Source organism: Dermacentor silvarum, chromosome 1 (genome assembly GCF_013339745.2).
Source record: "Dermacentor silvarum isolate Dsil-2018 chromosome 1, BIME_Dsil_1.4, whole genome shotgun sequence".
Classification (NCBI taxonomy): domain Eukaryota; kingdom Metazoa; phylum Arthropoda; class Arachnida; order Ixodida; family Ixodidae; genus Dermacentor; species Dermacentor silvarum.
Genome location: NC_051154.1, coordinates 382,830,316 through 382,856,083, shown reverse-complemented (window position 1 = coordinate 382,856,083; position 25,768 = coordinate 382,830,316). Strand labels below are relative to the sequence as shown.

General features: G+C 46.0%; 1 protein-coding gene across 3 annotated transcripts in view; it reads left to right on the top strand.

Moving 5' to 3' along the window:
- The window catches only part of LOC119437503 (aspartate--tRNA ligase, mitochondrial-like), a 133,806-nt gene extending 117,309 nt beyond the window's left edge, over positions 1-16,497 (top strand). For 2 of the 3 annotated variants that reach the window (XM_037704512.2, XM_037704511.2), the window contains exons 18-19: positions 8,534-8,705; positions 15,778-16,497. In XM_037704512.2, the coding sequence (XP_037560440.1) occupies positions 8,534-8,705; positions 15,778-15,808 (203 nt within the window). In that variant the 3' untranslated portion in view covers positions 15,809-16,497. Of the gene's footprint in view, positions 1-8,533; positions 8,706-15,777 lie in introns of those variants that run through there. The other variant, XR_007465123.1, reaches the window with a different exon arrangement.
- Positions 16,498-25,768: the final 9,271 nt, after the last annotated feature.

Below are 25,768 nucleotides of genomic sequence, written 5' to 3'. Positions count from 1 at the left end.
CGACAGATAACAGCCGCGTCTGCGACGAAGGAAAGAAGCCGCTGCCGCGTCGATCAGCGGAACGCGCGGATGAAGATCGGGGCTCCGTGTCACCCACCCCAGCCGCCGACAAAGAGCGATTCGCCGAGTCGCCCGAGGCTGCTGACGGAGAATTAGGCCTCGCTGGCCAGCCGGCCTGCGGAGTTACGACAAACAGCGGCCGCGTGCGCCGCGATACTTTGATGCTGACGCCGTCAGATCTGCAGGCAAGGCAGACAAAAGCCGATACAAAACTGCGGGAACTTGCTTCAACCGCCGCGACGAAAAGAAAATTTGATTTTTTTGATGACAGCAATGACGCACCGGCCAGCGCTGCTCCGACTCAACAGAGCGACAAGGAGAGTTTTTTCATTGCCGATATTCAGTGTTTGAGTGGACTGCTCGGCGTTCTAAAATGCAAATTTTGCGGCGGCGGCAACGTCAGCTTGTACAAACGCGAGAGAGAGTATGGCCTTGCCGTGAAAGTGTGTGTCAGCTGTGCAAACTGTGGGGACATCGCGGAAGGATGGAGTTCTCCGCGGGTGGACGGCGATCAGAAAGTGAATCCGTTCGCCGTGAACATCCTCGCCGCTCGAGCGATGCAGTCTACTGGCAATCGTCAAGCAGCAATGAATGACATTTTTTCTACTATGAACATTTCCCATCGCGGTCTCCATAAAAAAAACGTGGCAGGGATATGTCAAACAAAAGTTGACTCCTGCAGCAACTCGCGCAGCCGAAAAAGTCACCAGCGAGTGCGTGACGTCAGTTCGGCAACTTTATAAAGAACTGGACATTCAAAACGCCAACAACATTGCCGTTTCATTTGACGGCTCGTGGATGACACGCGGGCACTCGTCTCACATAGGTGTGGGCGCGGTGATTGAACTCTTCACTGGGCTAGTGCTCGACTATGTTGTGTTGAGCAACTTCTGTGCCGGGTGCGAACGAGGGCCGAAGGAAAACGATCCAGCATATCAGACTTGGCGGGACAGCCACATGTGCCAGAAAAACACAGCAAAGAAAGCTGGCGAAATGGAGGTGGAAGCAGCTGTTCTCCTTTTTAACAGGTCTCTGAGAAAAAACGGCCTCAGATACACGACCATTCTTTCAGATGGTGACAGCCGCGCTTTCCATGCTTTGCAAGAAGCAGATGTATATGGCTTCATCAAAATCCAAAAAGAGGATTGTGTGAACCATGTACAGAAGCGCATGGGCACTGCCTTACGCAATTTGAGTGCAAGGCACAAGGGAGGCAGCTCTGAAACCCTCGGAGGAAGGGGAAGGCTTACTGGCGACCTCATAACAAAGTTGAGCTCGTATTATGGCTGGGCCCTCAAATCGCACAAGGGAGATGTTGAGGCCATGCAAAGGGCTGTAATGGCGACATATCACCATGTAACTTCAAATGACAATGTGTCAAATCACAGCCTATGCCCGGCAGGCCCAGATTCTTGGTGCCGCCAAAATGCAGCAGCAGCAAAGGGGCAACCCGCTCCCAGGCACCATTACAATTTGCCACCCCATGTGTCTAAAGCTCTGCTACCGATTTATGAGCGCCTGTCGGAAAGAAAGCTTTTAGAAAGGTGCCAACGGGATAAAACCCAAAACAATAACGAAAGCCTTCATTCCCTTATCTGGGCACTGGCACCCAAGGAACGCCATGCTTCACTGTTTACGGTTGAAGCTGCAGTTGCCGAGGCAGTGATGAAGTTCAACTGTGGCAATTTGAGAACCTCGTCGGGCATCCTGGAGGAGCTGAGCCTGAACCCCAGCCTCCCAAGCACCAGACGGATGAACGAGAAAGACAGGCACCGAGCGGCTGAGTCTACACGCAAGCATGCAAGCACCGAGCGTGTCCAGCAGGCACTAAAGAAGCGCCACTACAATGCTAAGCAGCAGTCAGACTATATCCCTGGTGGCTTTTAGCACCTGCATTGAAAAATATCCACATTCTACTTGTCATTTTTAAATAAACTGTGTGATATTTGTTTTTTGCACTTTTCTCAACATGTAAATTTATGACTCTTTTCAATTTTGAGGCCTACATATCTCAGCACCTAGGGCAGGTACAACAATAATTCTTTTTGCAATGGAAACCTAAATGCATACACAATCCAAGTATGCAAGCAGATTTTTGAGCACAAGCCTTCATAATTAATTAATCGTTAAAATTATAACTGCATGGCAGGTGCTTTTCAAAGTGTAAAGTTTGTTGTGCTGTAAAATAGCTAAGAATGGCCAAATAAAAAAAGTGCTTGCATTATATCAATCTTCAGTCATTAGTCTATTCAGCCATAGCTTAAATATAATTTTTAATTAAACACTTTTTTTGCTATTGTGTCCTTAAACAATGGAAGATGAACTTCAGTTATCTCAGGAACAAAATAACTTACTGGAAAAGTAATTACATATTTGAAATCAGCAGAAAAAACTACACAAGCCAGTGCAGTTGCATTAAAATTGATGGATAAATAAAGAAAAAGTGTCTAAAATGAGTCTGTCCCCTTAAACCTATGCCTTAAAATTGCTTCTTTTGCTCCTAGTGTGTTTGAAATAAAATTCTGTAAGCGATAGAAGACACATCTGGAGCCTTGCTAGCAGTGCCAGTCTGTGGCCACATAGTGTTTTTTTTCTTTAATTTGTAAATATATGAAAGGAGATTCAATAACCGTATGTGGGGATGGCAATATGAATAATTAAAGCATTAAAGAAAAACTAGAATAAAGAAATTGCAATAAAATGCACATGGAATAACGCATACTTTATTATTTATCTTCATTAGTTGTTTTGACAGTAATGGTTCACATCATGTGAATGTCTGAAATGGCTTGCTGTTCTAAAATACACTGCCTGTGAAGTAGTAGAGTTTGCTGCTGTAGTTGAAACGGGTTTTGTACTCCATGAACAGGTTTCGCATTTGTCAACACAATGGAATGACCAAAACATTCAAAATTGTAAGCTTTTTCTTGTGCTGTCTGTTCTCAATGACCCTAAAGCTGCCAGAAATGTGGTTAGCTTGCACAGATTGGAACAGGAGAGGTAACTTTTCTCTGTAAGGGGTCTTAGCAACTGATGCAGTTAGAAAGAACCCATTACCTGGAAAAAAAAATCTTACTTGCCCTCATGCTTGGCCAAATTTTGTGATGATTCCGTCCCTTACATTTTATTTGTATCATTTCTTGTACCGAGTGTCCGAGCCCTGCAATAATAGCGCCTTGTGAAGTCAGTGACAAAGGGCAAAAAAATTGGGAGAAAAGTGACTAAAAAATGGCTGCAATTGCTCCCGACACCAAAGTTCATGGCATATAAGTCTTGCTACAGACATTTTTCATGAGTCTCATGAATTTCTTGCAAGATTCAAGTGTAGCTGCAATAGACAGGCGGCAGTCATTCCACGAGGGCTCTTGACTGCAATCAGGTTTTTGAACCAAGTGCTTGCTGATAGGTCGTTGCAATTGCACAAAAAAAGCTCAGACAGGCATTCCTTAGTGTGTCGCTGGAGAAGTAAGGAAAAGGTGTAAAAAATGAGCATTTAAAGGCTCAAAAGAACACACAGTAAGGCACAGGTCTGCCTATGGTGGTTGTCCAGATACGTAGAAAATGCCTGATTTAATTATGTTGTTTTCTACCAGTAGTTTAGTTGGGGTGCATGGTAGCCTTGCAACATTTTTTTTTTGTGTCGAGCAGTTAAGCATTGTACAATCAGCGATTGATCAGCATTGCCAAGCAGTGGCTGTGGCATTCTGTTGCAGAGCATGTGGTCTTGGGTTTGATTCGTGGCCACGGCATCCAAATTTTGATGGGGGCTGAAATGCACAAAAGTGGCGCATGCTAGCGAAACCCAGGTGGTCGAGATGGTGTTTCTCATAGCCCATGTGTTGCTTTGGAATGTGAAACGTCATAATTTCATAGAGTAATTTCTAGGGCATAAATAAGTCCTGGTACTTCCAAATGCTATCACTGAAGTTACAGGATACATGAGGAGTAATGCTCATCATTTGTAACTATTTTAGGTAGTACTCTGAACATTCATTTTTGTTTCTAGTCTTCCTAAGTAGGTCCAGTGGTAGAAATTAGCCTAGCTGCTTTTTGTAATGATGAATAATCTTCAAGAAGCTTATTGAAAGAAACAAAAAGGTTGTTTGAAGCAGAATGGATGGCACTAAAACAAATTCATTTAAAACTTAGTATTATTCACATGCTGGTTCGAGTGCCATACTTGCAGTCGGCACAGACATTAGGGGTAGTAATTTAATTTGAAAACTTGAAATTTTAGTGAGGCCAGCAGCTACAGTTTGTAGGTAATTCTTGTGCTGAGGCAGATATACTCTGGTGCTTGCAAATCTTCACGAAAATGGCTGTGATTGTCTGAAGGCTGAAATTGCCTTTATCTAGTGTTTAAGTTGCCTAGGTAAGTTGAGAACATGCACCCATCAGCAGGGTTTTTGGTGGCCAAAATAGGTAACATATAAAATGCTGTCATAAGTCAGTCATCACTCTGTGTTGTGTGAAGGAATCACAGCTGAGATCAGTGTCTAGCTCAAGATTGGTAGCAGTGGCTGCTATATCTGCAGTGGTTGGGTGACGATCAACCTACGTATGTATGAATAATATATACAAGAACATTCCACTGTCACATTAAGTGTTTCTACTGTGTCCAGTAATAATAGACAGGCAGTTTTTTTGAAAACAAAAAAAAAAAAGAATTAAAGCCTATTGTTAGCCGAACAAAAATTGTCATACCTTGTTAATATGTACCCGCTTAATGTGTAATTGCGGTTTAAAAGTAGTCGCGAAGATTCCCCCACCCAGCCCCCGCTTAAGCCGTAGTCGCTCATTTGCCACCAAACGGTTAGTGCGTACTATTTTACTTTCTAGTTCTACATGCACAGGCACAAAATCGGCAAAATCTCATGTGCGGAGATGTACGATTTTCGAGTTGCGACGCCTGGACGACAGCCGCCAGCGATAGGGACCTTAAAACATGGCTACCATGACTCATTTCCTGCTCATACAGCTGTTGCCGAATGCAGCGCACAAGAGCATGGCCTTCGAGATTGGCTTCCGGTAATGTGAAGAAGCTGCAGGTAGGAGGTGTGAATTTGGCTGTCGCCGTCGAATTAAATTCAGTTCAAATAGTAACCACACAGAAGCACATTTTATATGGACGCTTCAGGTGCATTTCTGCCGTGGTTGTGGTCATCGCTTTGAGGTTCCGTATAAAGTCCAAACACGATAACATAGTCTCCGCGCGCTGTACGCCGTATGTGCGAGTGAAAGCTTGCGAGGGTCAGCCAACATGTGCGGCTCAATCCAATCTCATGCGCGCGAGGGAGAAAGGTGAGGCGGAAGCGTGCTTCTGTCGTGCGCGAGGCACGGCAGGGAGGCAAGAGCTTGGGAGAGTTTAACAAAACGTCGCTTTATGCATTGAAGCACAAAATTAACTGGAATGCATTTCTCGGCAAAGTTCAGAAATTATTATCTCAAAACTGGTGCCATCCTGAGAATTAATTCGAAGTGGATCCGCCTTGCGAACTCCACGTCTACAATTTGTAAATTGCAATATGTACCATCAGGTAGTTAGGTAAAAACTGAATTAGTGAATTTTTTAATTAGTCGATCATGCATTGCAATTTTTTTTTGCAAATAATGTCCGCCTCTTCGAGTAGACCAGCTCATTAACTTGAATTGGGCTATCTGCCACAGGCAACCTTAAATAAATTTTGAAAGTGTTCGCTGAAACACCCTGTATATGTGTAGCCTATAGAGGTTCAAATGTCTGCAGTTGCACATATTCAACCATGCAATGTCAAGTTTTTTTTTTAATGTATAATCTTAGCATTGCAAGGCCATCACCTGTAGGCTACCTTTTTCAGATCCTCTTGAAATTACCAGGCTTGGAATGAGCTTTCTTGTGCAACAGAGATGCATATTTAGTTTTCTTTAGACAGCATGCATCATTGTACAAGTTGTGAAACATAGCAGTGAGATGCGCTTGAGGCATCAGTAGGGGACTGACGACTAGTAACCTGTATCACTTTTATTGAGAGAAATGTTATCTGCTGTATTGGAAACGGCGAGGGTATTTACAGGGACACCAGCCTGTGCTTGCTCCATTTCCAGCACAAGCTGTGGTATGCCCAATTTCTTACAGCTTTAGATACTAGTGGCACTGCAGCACGAGCACTGCAATGGTGTCATTTTTTCAAGCCTGGCTGTTGGATAGATGTACTCTGTCACGATGCTTTCTGGTGGTTTCTCTCAGAGCGACCCATGCTTCCCGTCCCATTCACACAAAAAACTGGGCAGCATCTGGGAAGCGTACAGGACTTGTGCCCTGCCGGTCCTACTACAGTCGAATCTCGTTAATTCAAACACGCTTAATTCGAACTTCCGGTTTATTCGAACTGACGCTATGGTCCCGTCAAATTTATGTGCATTCCTATGGGCGAAAACGCCCATTAATTTGAATGCGAAAGCATTTGCGACAGTTAATTCGAACATACCGCGCACCGACAATGCTTTCAGCAGTGCGCCAAATCATGTGGCGGCACCTCCGACCGGTATTGCCCTTAAAAGCTTAGGGGAGACCCCTGAAAGCCGTGCAGAGAAAAAAAAAGACAGAGAAAAAGAACCGCGGCGAAAATTTTACTCTCTTAAATGGCAAGGTCGCCGTTTCTGCGTCGCGCCGGAACACGCGTGTACGTGCCGATGTCTCAGCCAATGCTGCGGTGCAGAGGGAAGCAACGGCAGAGGCCCAGTCCGGCCAATGAACCTGCCCACGCTGGCCAACGCCTCGCTTCAACGGCAGAAAACGAAACTTCAGGGAGTGGGCTAAGCTGGCGCCGGCGGGACGCCTACACGGCGGTGGACGCTCACGCGGACAGTCGAAGGTGAGGGAGCTACGAGATTGAGCGCGAAGGGAGCCACCGAAGCGACGGGGTTGCCGAGGCCAAATCCGCTTCCTTGCCGCCCTCCTCCGTCACCTTCGACGGTCCCCGCGCGCGCCCATCGCCATGCTGGCGCCGCCCGCTCTCTGAAGTTTTGTTTTCTGCCATTATCGGGAAGCGAGCGTTGGCCGACGTGGGCAGTTTTGTGGCACTCGCTCGCTATGTGCTTGCGCGCCGTCATATTTCACGACTCGCACCGTACGTACGTCGTGCTATGGTGCTCTAATACTTCAAAAATGAGTCCTTTCTTTAATTCGAACTTCTTTTAATTCGAACAAATTTTTGGGCCCCTTCGAGTTCGACTGTACAGTCAAACCTCATTAATACGTACCCGCTTAATGTGTAATTGTGGTTTAAACGTAGTCGCGAAGATTCCCCCACCCAGCCCCCATTGAACCCCCTGTATTGGATGACCGCTTAAGCCGTAGTCGCTCATTGCCCACCAAACGGTTAGTGTGCTATTTTTGTTTCTTATCTATACGCACAGGCACATAATCTGCAAAATCTCATGTGCGCAGACGTTCGATTCTCGAGTTCCGACGCCCGGACGACAGCTGCCAGTGATGGTGAACTTAAACGTGGCCACCACGGCGTATTTCCTGCTCATGCAGCTGTTGCCGATTGCTGCGCACAAAAGCATAGCCTTCGAGATTAGCTCCCGGTAGCACGAAGAAGCCGCCGTAGGGGGTGTGAATTCGCTGTCGCCATCGAATTCAATTCAAGTAGCAACCGCGCAGAACCACATTTTATTGCGAAGCGCATTTCTGCCATCACCGTGGACGCCGCTTTGAGGTTCTGTATAACGTCCAAACATGGCAACATCGTCGCCACGCACCGTACGCTGTATGTGCAAGCGAAATCTTGCGAGGGTCAGCCGCCTATCTCGCGCGCGTGATGGAGAAAGGCGGGGCGGAAGCACGCTGCTTCTGTCGCGCACAGCGGGGTTTATTTCAGTGGCGGCCGCCGTATCTAGAAAGCAATCTGCCGTGTGGAAAAAGTGCGCGCCCGCACGGGCCTCATCTTCAGAGCAATCTACAGACAAAGTGCAACTAGCGCTGGTAGCTTCGTATGCACTGTGCTTTCGACGTCTAGTTCGCGTTGAAGCGAGGTGGCACGTTCACTGCTGCTGCCGCGCCTCCTCACTCGGTGTTCTGGCAGCGAGTTTCTGCGGTCATCGAGCGAGATGTGTTTGTTTACCAGTGCACGCGTTACACCGTGCTTGTTAATTTAGTTAGTAAGTGGGGCCTCATGGACAAACTGGCCACGGCCTTATCGAGTTCGAAGGTGCCGTCGTCGCGGCAAGGCCGCCACGGCGGCAAAAGTGAAGATTACCGATTTTTTGCTGCCTTTCCGCAAATAAAGCCTGTCTGAGTGCGTGCATTTCAGAGCATGGTGACGTAGTTCTTTTCTGGCCGGTAAGTAGCCAGTAAACTGGCATTGGCGGTTAATTCATACATCGTTTAGTGCGTACCTAAATATTATTCCCGGTCAACTACGTATTAAAGAGGTTTGACTGTATTGACTTCATCACCCTGAGAACAGAGTGCACCGGTTCTCCGCAGGGTTGGACAGGCTGGTGTGTTTGGCCTGCGGGGTACCCAGCATACGGGACGTCATTGCCTTTCCCAAGTCGGCAGAGGGTCGTGACTTGTTGGGTGGCGCACCCGCACCAATCGACCCACAGGAGCGGCAGCTCTACCACTTGGGCACCGCACCTGCGCCGTCCTGCAATGAGTGAGTGCATCTCTCTGTGCACTGCCAATAATGTATGGGACACAGGTCTGTTAGTGAACACAGCTATAGCGTACGTACTTACTTCATCAGCATTGGTCTAGTTTGTGTATGCACTGCAGGATGAAGGCCTCTCCCATAGCTGACTCTGTTTCTGTGCCTGAAAATTTCCTAGTTTCATTACGCCGCCTAGTCCTCTGCCATCCTCAAAGGGGTTTTCCTTTCCTCGGCACCCATTTTGTTATTCTAATAGACCAGTCTTATCACCTACTGTATTACAGAACCTGCCCATCTGCACTCTTCTCTCTCAGTCTCAACTAGAAAACCATCTACCAACATTTCCTCCCTAATCCATGCTGCCCTCTTCCTCTCTCTTAAGTAACAGTTACTGTTTAAGATGTCATTTTTTTCCAATGTTCAAGTTTTATTTAGTGAGTCAAGGTAGTTCATAATAAGCCATTCAGTAGCTTTCGTTCTGTCCTCCAACTGTGCATAGTACTTAGCTTGCGGGCTCTCTGTCTTTTTGTGAGCTGTCTTGAATGAGGCACATGCTGCATGACTGCTTAATGGCAGATGTAAGACATTGCCACAGTGCCAGAACTAGCTGCTTGCCTTATGTTCCTGCATCGGTGATCTCAACACTTAAGTTGTGGGCAATTAAGCAAGGATATTTAAAGGCTTTGTGTGTTAGGCCTCAGTTTGAGACAACTCTAATCCTAGCACAACTGGCTATACCACTTGAATGCAGCAGCTTTTGTCATTTTTACCACTTGAACGTAGACAAATGACACTCACTTAGTGTGGCTGGTACAACTGTATAGCATCAGTCCTTAGGGCTGAAGCAGCCTGGCTTTTCTGCTGTCGGGGCATACTAGATAAAGTGACAAAAGAAAGGCTTGGCCATCTAGCAGTGTGAAGGGAAACGAATGGGCAGGTTTAAAGGGACGTTTATAGTCCGACGTAACGCGAGCGCGTGCCGCGCGCCCGCGCATGCCACGTCACGTTCGCGAAAATGACCCCCTCTATAGTCGGGCGCACTGGCGCCGCCAACGTAACCGGCGGCTTCCGCGTGCCCCGACGGTCCCGGCGCCGAATTGGCTCGTGACCCATTCGCGCGTTTGTCGCGTCAACTGCGCCGACCCACAATGCATTTCACGCGAAGAAATAAAGGTGCCCACGCCGCTTCGCCCTTGCTTCGCCGATGGTTGCAAACAGCCGTTCAAAGCGGCGCGTGGGCTTCGGATCATTCCTCCGCATGCTCCGAAGATAACAGCCGACGGCGCGCATGTCGGAGTATAAAGGAGATAGCGTTTCGGCTGGCGCAGTGCAACCGGCGTAGCGTGGCTGGCCGCGAACGACGCTGGCCCACGTGCCGATAACGTCGGACTATAAATGGGCCTTACAGTGTAAGGGTAGGTTCAAGAATCAATATGCAAAAGACTAAGGTAATGTTCACTAGCCTCGTAAGAGAACAAGATTTCGTGATGGTACAAGAGTATGTTTGAGTATGTATGTATGGTACAAGAGTGTGTTTGAGTAAGAAGAGTATGTTTATCTTGACCAATTAGTCACAGTGTCAACTGTGAGGTTAAAAAAAAGGAAATCTGCCGAAGAAAAAGTTTGCCGACGATTACGATACTCCCTAATGCGAAACTTTAGCACAGCTCTATTCGTGTTTTCATTTTGCGATATATTGAGGTGTTGCACCGATCAACTGATTATCATACCGACTGGAAGAGCCACAACGCGCGGCGCTATACTTTATAGACCGGCCACACAGTTGCCGCTTCCCCGCAACTGCAGCTTATGCGACCGTGATCTGTACCGAGAAGCGCTATGCGAGAAGGAGAGCTTTCTGGTTCTTTATTTCTTTCCGCCCCCCCCCCTTGGCCGGCGCTGTCGCTGCCTGAATAAGGGGAGCTTTCTGGCTCAATTTTGTTTTTTGTTCCCCCGCTCCGCCGCTGCTGCTGCAGATGCATAGACGGCGCGCTCCTGCAGCGCCATTTCGTAGCCGTCGTAGCCAGTCTTGCGTGGCACTGCGCTCCACGTTCACTCATATTTTGCTGTGCTCGTTCGCTCAGTTATGCCGAGGGAAAACGCCGACGCTCGCCACAGGAACGGGCTCCTAAGAGCTGTGCTCTAAAAAAAAAGAGTGCATTTGAACACATACAGCAAGCACTATGAAGTCATTACCAGCAGTTTTACCATTACCCTAGCAAAGAAAAGCATGTAATCATTACCCGCCGTGGTTGCTCAGTGGCTATGGTGTTGGGCTGCTGAGCACGAGGTCGTGGGATCGAATACCGGCCATGGTGGTCGCATTTCGATGGGGGCGAAATGCGAAAACACCCGTGTACTTAGATTTAGGTGCACGTTAAAGAACCCCAGGTGGTCCAAATTTCCGGAGTCCCCCACTACGGCGTGCCTGATAATCAGATTGTGGTTTTGGCACGTAAAACCCTATAATTTAATGCAATCATTGCATCTGGAAGGATAGCAAAGTAAATTCGCAAGACATTAAGTACAGTGAGCAATGGAAGGGAAAATGATAGACATAGAGTTAAGAACCCGTATCTGTGAATTAGAGAGTAAACAGGGATAGCTTATTTGCTAGTTGAGATTAAGAGGAATAAATGTAGCTGGGATGGCTATGTAATGCGTATAGGGCAGACAAACGGTTGCCTATTAGAGTTATGGAATGGTTGCCAAGGAAAAGGAAATGCATTCAATGACAGCAGAGGATTGGGTATTGTGATCACACTAGGAACTTTGCAGGCGTACAGTAGAGTCAGCTGATGCAAGGCAGAGGTAGGTGGAGAGAGAGAGACGTTTTAATGGCAGAAAGGTGGAAAGGTCGGCCTGAGTGAAGTGCCTCTAGCCTGCTACTGCACGCTGGGGAAGGGGTTTGGGGGAATAACAGAGATAGGATGTGAAGAGGAAGGAGTATGGTGTTCTGGTGAACACGATGATGAGGGCTGCACAGCATACTGTTTCTGTGCTACGCGTACGTGCACACTTCCCAGGAACAGCACAGTCACCTTCGCAGGCAGAGGTAGAGGCTACTAGAGTGTAGCTAGAACACTGTCAATAGCTTGCCTAATTTTTGCACCTGTTAGCGCCACTGGCGTATTATTTAAACCAGTCAGTAGCAGCTGCAGGGCGTCGATTATTTGACGCAGCATCGCTTTGATGACAGAGTCCAACAATGATTTTCCAGTGCATTATCCTTGCTCGCGCTGAGAGTCTAAGGCCCGTCTACACTGCGGCAAGCATGGCCATACATTCGATTCCGGGCTTGCGAGGCTTACTTGAAGCAATGGCTCAGAGAGATCGATCGAGGCCGATTGAACTACCTTCTGCTGGACCTGCGCAATTGGAACCAAGGAGCTCTCGTTTGCACCTACAGCTTGCCCACGTCGACGACGCGATCGTCTCCTCCGGTGTTTCACTGACGCTGCTGCGTCTTTGTGGGACATAGTTGTCTTGCTCATTTGGTTCAGTATATTTATCTCCTTTTTCTGTTTAGGGCAATCCTTGGAATTGGCCTCGTGGGGTCCACCGCAATTCAAGCACTTCATTTCTTTTACTGTGCATGAAGATATGTCATGGCTGCCGCCACAGCGGAGGCATGCCGTCTGGCCTGTGCAGACAGCGCTGACATAGCCTAGCTTTAGGCACTTGTGACACTGCATTGGTCGGGGCACATAAGGGTGCACCGGGTGCCTTACATAGCCCATCTTGACATGATCAGGTAGCATGTGTCTCTCAAAAAGAAGCTTGACGCTCGTCGAGCGACCGAAGCGATGAAAGTCGAGGACCTTCACTGTTGAAGACAGAAGCCTTTGGAACTCTTCGTCGCTGATGTCAATCACGACATCAGAAATAACGCCTGCCCTAGTGTGACCAATGTGCACAATGAACGCCGGACTTCTATGTGTCCTGTATGTGCACGGTTTTCAATTTTTCTAGGGCAGCTTGCGTCGCTACTTCCACTGTGACTACGTTTTTTCTGGTGTTGAAGCACACTTCGTTAATTCCCTTTGGAGCCTTATTACCAAGGCAGGTGTTGACTTACCTGTCTGTGCATGGAATTTACATTCTTAGACACATCGAGAGGTACAAAAGCAATCCTGTAAGTCAGTGTAGGCGGTACGTTGGACCGCTGCTCACTCACATCCTTGGTTGTACTGTAGTATTTCCTCTTCAGTCGTTTGCCCTCCACGACGGTGTAGTCGTTGTCGGAGTCCATAGGGTCACTGTTAGAGAAACAGGAACCGGACATCTCCATGTCGACGTGGTGAGCCTTACAATATATCACTGGGGGATAGTGATGAAGTGATGACAAGCCGGCTGTCATCGCTTCAGATGGCTTCACGTCCAAGAAGCACAATTAAGCCTGCACTATGACAAAACTATCGCAGCAAGGCAAGAAGCTGCGCTTGCTCAGTTCACTTCGTCTTCTTTTTCTTTTCGGTAGGTGGAGATTTTTGGTAGGGTCCTTTGTCCTGCAGCAGACAAGTAGAGGCTGCTGCGACTGCTGTTGATGCTGATGAATGGGTCTTATGACAGACCTGATGACATCATACAGTCTTGTACAGTCAGTATAGGGGTTGTAACAGCACTGAAACTAAATCTTAAGGCACGTTGGTAGCCGAGTATCCACTTTGGGCACAGAAATGAGGCTGCTTTTAGGATTCTTTATACAAAAAGCCTCGCGGAAAGGCTGCGGGGAGATAGAGGGGAAAAATTGGAGAAAAGATGTACGAATGTGTGAGCTGAAGTGTTGGGTAGGGATTACCATAGAATCCTACACATTATATGAAACTAAATGCAGTCTCTCCCAATGATTCTACCCTTGCAGGACTGTAAGATTTGGTCGAAATATCCGAAAGGTTGAATTAACAAACAATGGCAAAATGAATGAATTCAAACCTTCTTTATGCTTAAAGTAGTCTGTAATGTCTTTTTCTTTCTTGCTCTTAAAGCGTGACTCAGCCAGTGTGAGGCGAGGAGCTTGAACATGTTTAAAGGCTGCTTCAGTTTGACATGGCATGAAACAAGCAGGAACAAATGGCTTCAAGGTCTGTCAACCACCGAAAGATAAAAACAAATATAAATAAAACAGTTTCATGCCTAGGGAAGCAGTCGCACCCGATCTGCAAAATGTTTTATTTTTTTTAAGTTTTTAGTAACCACTGAGCGCGTGGGGGCACTGGTATGTGTCAAGTTTTTGAACTGAGTTTTCTTTCCATATCAATGCGTGTTTTTTTGTCCAGGGCTTTCCAGTGCATTCGAATTGTGGCTGAATTAACAGGAGTTGACTGTATAATATGAGAGGAAATTTGGGGGCTTCAAAGTATAAAAAAAGTAAATTTATGGTTCATGTAAGACCAAGGAAATGCTTGAAGCCCTAAAATCTTCAGTACCAGAATGCAAATTTCATGTGACAAAATCTGGAACGAAACCTGGTTTTAGATTTTTAGATGCAGGATTTCGCAGTAATGGATGTTGGGTCCCACATATTGGAAAATACGACAATGGGTGAAATGTGGGGAGTGCCACTTTTTGACTGTAAGCATCCTGAGTTTACAAAAAACATTTGAAGATGAAGTTTTAGTGGTTGTAAAGTATACAATATTTACTCAATTTTAATGTATCTTCAATGGTAGCATGCACTAGATTTTTATGGCACAAAATGAAAAATGTGGGGTCCTCAGTTGTAACATGCACCCTAATTTTCATACTTCAAGAAAATGTAAATGATATTGCAATCACCGTGTTTTCATGGTAAGCGACACAATAATGGCGATTTGTTTTGATTTGGAAAAAGGGGGGGGGAGCTACAATGGTCAGGACATCACTCATCGTCAACAGCCCAGAAAATTTCATCTGCAGTACCATCTATTGCATTTGAGATACAGCCCCATAATCCCATTGCATATCCTCAGTGGCCATGGGTACATTAATCAAGGGGAACTACCGCTTACGTGCTAGAACATCTACAAATACCACATACAGCAAGATCTTGTTTTGCAAAGCAGCAAGTAGCCAACATGAGGGTCACACTTGGAGCCTGAAGGTGTACAGTGGGGCACCGTGAAAAGGCACGCCTGATTGGCATTCAAGGCTGTAAATTGTCCTTGTCTCTGCAACTGAAATCAAATGTACAAGAGGATACATTCTTTGAAAGTAGAGGTGCTTAAGTACTATAAGCAGGTGAGTTGTGACATACCTATCTGGAGTAATCATCACTTCAGTGATGATTTGATGTTTACTTCCACGTTCACACTCCATTTACATAAAGGACATGCAGAAATAACTAAATAAGTTGAAGTTTCGTCCGAAAGGGGAAGCATTGATAGCTCATGTCTGATAGCTCATGTCTGAAGTGTCACAAGGACTCCATCAGAGGCATCACTATGTGGCCAAGTAAGTCACAGGGCCAAGTGCACCCATTTTGCAGAACTTGTACAGCTGCAGTCTCCATTGTTTGACCCCCCTCCCCTCTCTCGACAATAATTCTGTGCACACAGCACAGTAGTACACTTAGAATAATATCTACACAAGCTAATGCAGTCCAAATAAATAAGCATTTCATACTTTTGAATGGTTCAAGATATGGGGTAGACTGATAATTCCTGTACATGTACTATCATTGACAAATGAAACAAACAAGTTAGGGCCAACTGAAGCACATTCATTTGTTCTCCCTTTCGCCACTTTATGTAATTTCAGCACTACTACTGCTTGTATGCTTGGTCTAGAGCCTACAGCGTATTTGGCAACAGAATAAATAGTGATGTGAAATCGTGCACTCAAGTTATTACTTGTAACAGGTGTTTAACTTCATAATTTTCATTCATATTTCATTTGTCCACAGTAGCACATGGCTACGGGAAATATATTTTAAAGTGCAGTGTACTATGTTTACATTCTTGCCTTATTGATAATTGTAAGAGGGAACCTCGCATTGCTAGAAAAATTTAAAAAGAAATACTACTAATCTTGTCTTATAAGTTGCTAAGTAGTTTTCTCTGGCATGCCCAAGTTGAGACATTTCTGTAATGTTTTGCAGGAAGCAAGTACCTCACTTCAACCAAGAATAGTTGAATGACATCGCAAGCCAGGAGTAGACCAAAGCTCTTTTGCGACCAAACAGAATGAGCTATAGGAAACTGTGTGTGCTCGACCAGTCATTAATGCATCAGAAAGCATCATGGCTGTTATTGTCATCAACGTAGACGGTCCTGTGGGCTGCAGTAGTGTCCTTCAATCAGCTGTCATCATAACTAAGACACATGACATGGCTAGTCATGGCTGACTTCTTGGAGGCACTTAGTGGCAAAAAAAAAGTTGCTGAGATGATACCTGTGGAACACAATGTGATCATTTTTTCCCATGGTTTCTGTTGTGCACTGTTGTCACAGTGGATGAAGAGTTTGTTTTAATTCTTCTCAATTGTATAAAAGACATTTATCTAGGTTCCTGCACCTAATAATTATATGTGCAGTAAGAGATGACACTGATCATCTCTTGTTCGCACAGCAAGCTTCTCTGTGAATATACCAAGTGAATGGAGTTTTTGTAGAAAGTGACTGAGCATTATCTAGTGTGCTTTGGTGCACCAAGTCTTCTGTCGATGTTGCACCATTTATAAGCCATGTTGACAACAGTTGTACATCACTCTCACCTTGTGACTACCTTGTCAGCTGGCTTTCAACTTACATCGATACAGTACTGTCTCGCTCATAGTCTTGTTTGTAACCAGAGATTAATAAAGTATAATGGAAGCTTGTTTTATGAGCTATGCCTCAGTGGCCCATTGTTGGAATGGATTAAAAAGTTATTGGATACTGCAACTAGCCGTTGTCTGACAGAAGGCTGAACAAAGCTGGAAGCACTGATATGAACAGTGCCACCTGCCTGCCAAGCGAAAATTGTCTGTATTGAGCTGTGCCAGCCCTGTTCCTGTCATCCTGTGACCTATGCCATTTAATGGGAGTTGTCGGAGAGAAAGTTGGGCTTTCAGAAACTATAAAGGCAGCTGTCAGGTGTACAGACATGCGATACCAAGCAAACAGCATGCAGCCTCGTACAATGCTCAATCCACACCTGGAATCCGGCCACCTGGCTTCAATGCTTCTGCTGGAGTGTAGGGAAACCTCTCTAGCTTTTATGGAGGAGCCCCCTAATTTTCTTACAGCAGGCAGTACTTTTTTTATTTTGCCATGCTTGTTTAATTGTCTGTGCTTTAAAGGGCAACTCCGGCGATTTTTTGACCATGTCGAGCTAATAAAGCATGTAGGTTCCCGAGACCCTCCTGTGACGCGCCCGATAGGAGAATTGTTCCGCAAATTCGAAAATAATTTTAAGTAAGCAAAAAAGCGCAAAAACGAAACCGAAACCTGAGCAAGCAGCCGAGCGAACCTCTGCATGTGACGTCACGAATGTATCCCCGGCGGGGAAGGCGCGCAACGCATGCCAGTCTCGCCCGCGGGGTGAACAAAACCGGCGAAGAGCAGACGCTCAGCTTATTCGTGACCGCGCCGGACCTTCGGGGACCTTCGGGTGACATTGCATGTAAGCTGCACCACCTATTCGGATCTGTCAAACAGTGGCAGTTATGATTCAGAAGAATTCATTAGCCACGAATTGCCGTCCTCCACCACTAGAGCCAGCACCCATGCGCAACATATCGACCAAGGGTAGCCCTAACCACTGATATACGCGCTGCTTGCTATTTTAGGTGTTTTATCCCTCTCAGGGAACCGCTTCGCATGCTCACTGTAAGATGTGGAGCACGACTTTCTGCATTTGTATCCCACAAGAACGCCGCAGACAGTCCAAAGCACCGACCGATGCATTTGTTTACATCGGCAGGTACAGCGACCACTTGTACGTCATTCGCTTGAGATAGCTGCTCATCGGTGACATCAATTAATGTCAGAACATATCAAAACACGTAGATTTTGTGCATGTAAGCACCGTTACATCACTCTGGGTCACGCTGATACGTGCGACCACGCACCTTCGGAAACAGCGAGCGGGAGACCGTATAGTAGGGAAGCGTTGTGCAGCCTGCTTATTATTCTTCGTATTCTCTTCATGCTCACAATTAGTGTTCCGTAAAGTAGACATAGATTGGGACATTGCGCGTATGATCGTTCATTTAGAGAAGTATGATCGTTCATTAGAGTTTTCTCGCGGAAACGCCGATGTCATGAAGTATGACATCGTTGTCAGCTGAACGAGACGGTTGTTTACGCATGCTGTATCGAAGGGGCCTCCGCTTGCTGCCCATTTGGGATACGAGGCAAACAGTGCACCTCGTAAGCTAAATAATGAGTCAGCATAACAATGGGTAATAATACACCCATGGATTTGCGTAGTGTCACATTTCATTTAGGGAAGCGCCGGCGAGTGCGACTGGCCGCATTCGAGAATGGCAACGTATACGGATGTTGATTGCGCGTCGTGTTGTCGCTTTTAGCTTTTTGCCTGTGCACTGTACGAAATGAGGAATGGTTTATTTCAAATCCGTATGGTCAAAACTGAACTACAGAAGCAGCTTTCCTCATCCTAATAGCTTAATTAGCTTCATATCAGTCCGCCAGCAGCAGACGCACGAACTTGGCCACTGTGATAGGCTTAACCTTGGCTGAACGCCATCGGCATCGGCTCAAACTGTGTTTGCGGATGGCGAGGGCTGAAGTTCGTGCAGCCAACAACGCAACACCGCTTTCCACCCCGTATCACTTGCCCGTCCACAGGGAATGCAACTTCTCACGACAGCAACATCTCACACCAAGCGCTAGCTCACGATCGTCGACTCCTGCACGCTCTCGTCGCTGTCGTCTGCATGATCCCGGCATGCTCTGTGTGGACCATTCCTGACGTCATGCTCAATGTGGCCTATAACTGAGGAGGGGGTAAGGTAGGGTGCTTGAGGCAATAAATTAAAGTAATTTGTAAAAAAGCTGTGCAACTCTCAAGCCTGCTTTTTTTAGGACATGACGGAGGTATTCAGAGGAACAGACCCAGCGAATTTCAGCGACATCCGTTGACATCGAATAATCGCCGGAGTTGCCCTTTAAGACATTAGAAGGGCTAATTGTTGGGCTCATTGGTCTTGCATTGCTGATGTGGGAAATTAGCACAACAAAAGACAACGCGCACTGGTAGCAAAGGCAAAGACAAGCACTACTTAAAACTTTAATAGCAGCAATGGTTTCACATATATGGGGCTGTTTTATTTTATCGTTAACCGCATTTTAAAAAATCACCCGTGACGTGTAGACAACTGTACTTCTTGAGCTAGATTACCCTAAAAGGCAGACGTTATTTGCACAAAAAATGACTGAATATTTTACTAGTGAACAATATTTTGGTAATTAACTTTTAAACTAATTAATGTACAGCACATATTGCAATTTACGAATTGTAGCCAGTACCTTGTAAAGTAATATGCACTTGGAACGAATTCTGAGGATGATACCAGTTTCGAGATAGGCATTCTCAAAGTTTGCGACGAAATGCATTGTTCCAGTAACTTTGGAGCTCGAATGGATAAAAAGGTGTTTTTAGTAAAAAAGTAAGTGGAACAACAGTGGCAGCTTTATGGCAAGTTTGCCTGCAGTTATCTCAATACTGGTGCTACTTTCAAAATTTGTTCCAAGTTGATGTGACTTGAGAAATCACTGGCTTCAATTCGTGTATTGCATTAAGAGTGCTGACATAATTAGCTAAAAAGCTTATTAGTTATATTTTGGTAATTAGTCAAATATGCTTATTATTTTCCAGTGTAAGTAGTGTATACAATTTCAAGTATTCCAGCTCAATAAGTATATCTGGCCAAATGCCACAGGCAGTTTTTAAAGATTCTGTTAACGTTAAAATATCCAGTATATCACCTTCCATGCATGCACACAATAAGTACAGCACCATCGCAGGAAGAACATGTGCGCATCAAAGATAATTTTGTGAGAAGTCATTTTCTGAGGTAAGTAGTGCAATTGTTGCCTCACTTCTACAACAGTCTCTCTTTTTTATAAAATAGGCTCCCAGAACAGGTCTTGAAGTGTTATCGCTCCTGCCTAAAATGTTTTTCTCCGAGAAACGAGCCCCACTTACGGGGGAATGCGCGAAAAGTAAGTAAAAATCACCGACGATTACAATACTTCCTAATGCAAAATTTGAGCGCAGCTCAATACGTGTCTTCATTTCGCGATTTATTAAGGCATTGCACCGATCACCACACCGACTGGCAGAGCCACGATGCACGGTGTTACAAATATACGTATAAACTGGCCACACAGTTGCCGGCAACTGCAGCTTATGCAACCATAATATTTACGAGGAAACTCTTGCGGTGAATGCTATGCACGAAGATGAGCTTTCTGGTTTTTTTTTTCTTTCTCCCGCACTGCCGGTGCTGCGGATGTGCGGACGTGAGCGCCATCTGGTGGGGCATGGTGGCTGCCTCCACTTTGCTCATGCTACCGCTGCACCCTCCTCCTCCACTGCTCCACGCGCTCTCACCGCCTTTCATCCCCCGCTGCACTCCACATTGGCTTTTTCATCCCTTCGCTGTGCTTGTTCGCTCGGTTAATCCGAGGCATGCCGACACTCAACGCAGGAATGGGCGCCAAAGAGCTGCGCTCTAAAGGAGGACAAGGACTCGCAAGGCCAGGTTACTGAGTGTGGTTGTGAGACAGCCATTCTGGGCAGCCGCAGTAACACTTCAAGACTTGCTCTGGAAGCCCATTTTATCAAAAGGAAGGGAGATTGTGGTATAAGTGAGCCTTCATTTGCACTACTGAACTCGGAATATAACTTACTGCGCAACTGTCTTTGATGTACACTGTGCTCTGCCTGCGATAGTGCTGTATAGGTACTTATTGTGCGCATCCTTGATAAGGTCATACATATGTGACATGTTTCCTGCTATTAAACAGTTTCAAGTAGCACTTGTCTTTCTCTTCCCTTAAGTGTGTTTTTTCTTGTGCTAATTTGCCTTATCACCAATCTAGGACATATGTTTAGGGAAGTACAGAGATTCTTATTCGGGGAAACCTGCTTGCTGGAGATTGGCCACGTATGACAGCCTACAAATGTTTTGGCCCTTTGTTCACCCTGCTCATGAACCTAGCAAATATCAGGAGCTATTGTGTAGCTACGTGCGCTTCTGTGAAACTCAATTTCAAATTATTGTGTGTATTGAGCCATGTCGCTGCAAGTAGGAAAGAGGCAGAAAGAATGTAGAGAAAAGCAGGGACCATAGCCAGAAGTGAAAATCCTGTAAGGAGAGTTGTGTGCCTACACAAAACTGGCATTCGGGGGGCACATTCGGTACATCGAATGATGCGCACTCAGGGATGTATCTAGGTCATGTGGCACCCAAGGCCTGTATGTCTTGCCTGTATGTCTTCTGTCACCCCCTACCCACCACCCGACGGTATTATTTATTTGATACCCTCAAGATACATGTGAGTACATTATAGAGGGGAGGGGTGAAAAAGAAAACCAGTTCAGCAAATATAGCAGAAACAAAAAGGCATGTGTAGAAGGAGTAGAGTATACTAGAAAATGGCAAAAATACACAAAATGCATAAAAAATACAAAAAATATGGTGAAAAGATAAATAGGCATTATTAAAAATCAACAAAACAAAATACACTTACGCAATAACAAAGGCAAGATTGCAGTGTTACGATAATGTTATTTAATACATTTCTAAAGGGGGTCTTGAATGTTAAATGTTGATGCCGGTGTAGATTATTCCATTCATTGGAAGTTGTGGTTGTAGCCAGAAGTCCTTTAGGTTGGGTGTTTTTTTTTGCAAAAAGTTTAAAAAGGGTGCTCCGAGGAAGCCACAGAGTTTAAAGGGAGTGTGCCTAAAATTTCGGGAAAGGACGTGTTTGAACACAAGCACAGCCGCCTAACCTACGCACACCCCAATATAAGCCTGTAAATCACAGACGAAAGTTCAACGTGCAGTATTAAAAAGACGTAAGTACTGGCCACTGCCTTTTCGTATGCTGACAACGGTTCATTTCAGTTAAGTTACTGTCTCTTATAGCCAGCTTAAAACAATTTGGAGAAAGACAAGTCGACTTTTCAATCATTGGCTCCTGCTCTTGTTCTCATGTTGCTCATCTATTTTTGGTAAGCAGTTCATGCAGAAAACGGCGCCGGAAGAATCTCGATTTGAGTGCTGTTTAAGTCCTCAGGCTACTGCCAGACGTTCCAGTCAACAAATGTTGAAATTCAATATTTTACCATAAGTGCTATGGTAAAAGTCATGCAAAGAAAAAAAAAAAAGCTAGCGGGTTGCACCCCAGAAAATACTCCTGTGGCCTCTGTCTATTTTTAAATAGTGTTTTTTATGTTTATGCTTTGATTATCCGCCTAAACTGCCGATCGAATGTTTAGACCGCGCAGGGAAAGTTCGCAGCACGCTGGACTGAGCTCCATCGGCCGGCACTGTAAAGGTTGTGTTTTAGAACCAGAGTGTTGAGCTGTTTCTCGTGAATTTTTATGAACGAAACCAGCTGAAAAAAATGTCGCAGTTTCACCCGAAAGGCGATGCATCAATTGCGATGGCAAATTAGTAGGGAGCTGTACGCAGTAAGGATAGTAGTTTTATCAGCTGTATAAACTTTGAATGTAGCAGCACCAGCTACGCGCAGAACTGCTGTCGACGCCGTCAACATTTTGCCCGCGTTCGCACCGAACGATCGCGGCGTTGGTGACTGTTGCGGGTGCTACTGGCGGCGGCTCGGAGGTTTTCGACGAGATCAGAACGAGACACTGTTCGAGCAGTGTCTGAAGCCTTTACCACCTTCTCGCCTCGCAACGTGTTTATATAAATACACATTTGGTGCCGCAGCTAAAAGTCGCCTCCCCTCCCTCCCGTTCCCCCATGGCCTTTCGCTCGACGAAGTCGCGTTAATTTGCTCTCTGCCGTGCGTTCGCTCCCCGTGAAAGCACGCGTCCCTCGCGCGCTGTCACTCGCACGCACAGCATACGGCGCGGCGACGATTTCATCGCTGTTGGAGTTCATACGCAACCTCATGGCGCCGACGACGCCGATGGCATAAATCCGCTTGGAGTGTCCATGTAATTGCTATCGCAATAAAAGTAATTTCAAAGGAGCGCCAGAAGTGTCCTAGCATAGAGAACTAAAGCAGACCATCGCAAACACTGGGAGGCAAGCGCATGCAGCCCCGACTGTAGCAGACGACAGACGCGAGTACTAGCCCTGACTGTTGATGTTGCTGTTTATTGGCATCCCCTTTGAAACAGGGCGGAGCCATAAGGTCACCTAGCCTGCTTGATTTAATCAGGTTTTACTGCATCCATCGCCATCTACTATATTGCGTATCTGATCTAGATCTAACTTTCATGTTTAATCTCACTATATTGTACCGTTACCTTCATTTGCAATGACTGGTCCTATCAATGTCTTCCCTGCTTTTTTTTTTTACTTAACTCTAAACTTGTCTTACTTATCTCGACAGCTGACTAGTTAATTCTTCCATCTTCTTTGAATCTAACACTTCTGGAAGGTGGACACTACAGTCTCGCTGGTTGGATATCATGACATTTTATTACGGTGTGCCGGGTCGTTTCTGGGCTTTTCTTTTGCAACACACACATGCCTCATCCTGTGGCGCAAATTTGCTCCCATGTGTTTTTATCAGGCAGGCAGCTCGGGCCTCAAATAATAAGACACTGTCCTTTGCGTTATCATATAGATTTTTCTCCTGATTTCTTTCTTGCCGGGTTTGTAAATCTCCATGGTATTTTTTGTTTCTATCCTGTTCATTCAATTTGCGGATCCCTCCGCTAGGTCAAGATGGGGCGCTGCGGTCAGGGACGTGGGGACCGTTCAGCTGTCGAGATACGCAAGGAGGCGTTTTGAGTCTTCGAGTAAAGAAAAAAAAAAGCAAGAGAATGATAGAACCGGAGTCATTACGTTCATAGGTTACGCCGTTCCATGTGTTCTTTGCAAAGATCCCTCGTGTTAGCGCGCCTTAATTATTCGGGATGCCATAAAAAAAAAAAAAAGAGCTCAGCGATGGTGTTTCGGCCCGGGCCTCAATGCAATTCGGGGCACAAATCAATGCCGGAAAAAGCGTCTCTTTTCCGTGCGGCGGCGTGCAAACAGCAATTTGCGAGTGGGCTATCCTGGACTGATAGAGCTCTACAGCAGAATTCCGCTGTGTGTGCACTGTAGAGGACGTGTTCTGCAGCGAAATGAAGCCCAACAGGAAGGTCTAATTCTACAGTTCCCATGGAGGCAGCAGCAGCAACGCAGCGATGCTCAACAAGCAGGGATGCCTGCGATTTGCCAAGGGAGAGACAGTGCTGCAGCAGAAGTGCCTACTGACGTATCCGAAGAATGGGATTTTGGAAGGCTTCGATCTGTCTTCTGTAGCCGTCACAGTTGCTGCACAACTTGAATGCTTTCGAATTAACCGGGCTAACGTATGTTTAGCACAATGTACACCCGACCACAAAAGTTTACGGACCACAGGAACTCGGCAAACGTTAAATTCCAGAGCAGCTTGTATCAGTAGCCAGTAAAACTACATACGACAATGTTGTTAGCGTATTCTAGTCGTGGCCCGAAATGCAAATACCAGGCCGTGTTGTGAGGCTGCGGAGATATTCAGCTTTTTCTAAAATTTCATGGTCCATAATATTTTGTCGCCGGGTGTACATGCATTCAAAGATTGTAAGCAGCTTGCCACAAACTGGCTGCCAAGCATTGCACAAAACTACCTGATTAGCTACAATATGTTTTTTTTTTCATCACAAGGTGTAATTTCCTTTTAAAGGGGCTCAACTAAGCTGCAAGAAAAAAAAAAAAAAAAGACGCTGAAGCCTAGCCTTACGGCACCATCCGCCACAGAGTCACGGATACTGTTGCTGACAAAGTTAAGTGTTATAAGGCCATGAAACAGTTCCACTCAATTTCTCTACAACATTGAGAAGATACATATATTGTCGCAACGTCAAAAACAGGTCGCACAGCACTGATCAAGAGGAATAGCAGCAGGTCGCCTTTTTAATACTGCGCGCTACCGGGACTTCTTCACTGCGCGTTGATAAAAACGCTCATCCATACTCGCATTGTCCTCTTCTTCATTGGAGTACAGGCAGGGCATTTGCGTCCCTCCGAAGGAAGCATCAGGTCGCCTTTTTAATACTGCGCGCTACCGGGACTTCTTCACTGCGCGTTGATAAAAACGCTCATGCATACTCGCATTGTCCTCTTCTTCATCGGAGTACAGGCGGGGCATTTGCGTCCCTCCGAATGAAGCATCGTCCCGATGCGCAACTTAAGCGTATGAGGGTGGTGTACAAAGGCACAGATTAACGCAGGCAGAACAAAATAACAAAAAAGAACAAACAAAACTTAGTTCGACAGATACAGCTTCATCCGCACCACATGCACTATTTCGGGTAAATGCTTGCGGCGACTGGAGCTATTGTCAATGTCAGGAACGACCTCGTAGGTCACGTCGCTCAGGCGTCGGATCACTCTGTACGGCCCAAAGTACCGTCTTAGCAGTTTTTCGGAAAGTATAGCTATGACGGCGTATGGGTATCTAAACCCATACTTTATCGTCGGGAGTGTGGAGAACGGACCTGTGTCGAAGATCGTACCGTTGTGCATCTTGGTCTTGCTGATGGCAGATAGGTACGCGGGAGAGCTGTCTGGTTTCTTCGGCGTGCTGAGTAAATTCGTTAACGTCGGTAGGTATGTCGTCACACTCGTGCGGCAGCATGGCATCCAACGTCGTCTTGGCTTCGCGACCGTGGACCAAGCTGAAGGGTGTCATTCGAGTAGTTTCTTGTCGAGCGGTATTGTATGCGAAGGTTACGTAAGGCAAAATCTGATCCCAGTTCTTGTGTTCCACGTCGACGTACATGCATAGCATGTCCGCGAGGGTCTTATTAAGGCGCTCAGTTAGTCCTTTGGTCCGGGGATGATATGCGGTTGTTTTCCGGTGGCTTGTAGTCTGAGAACCGAGTCAAGGAGTTCTGCAGTGGAGGCA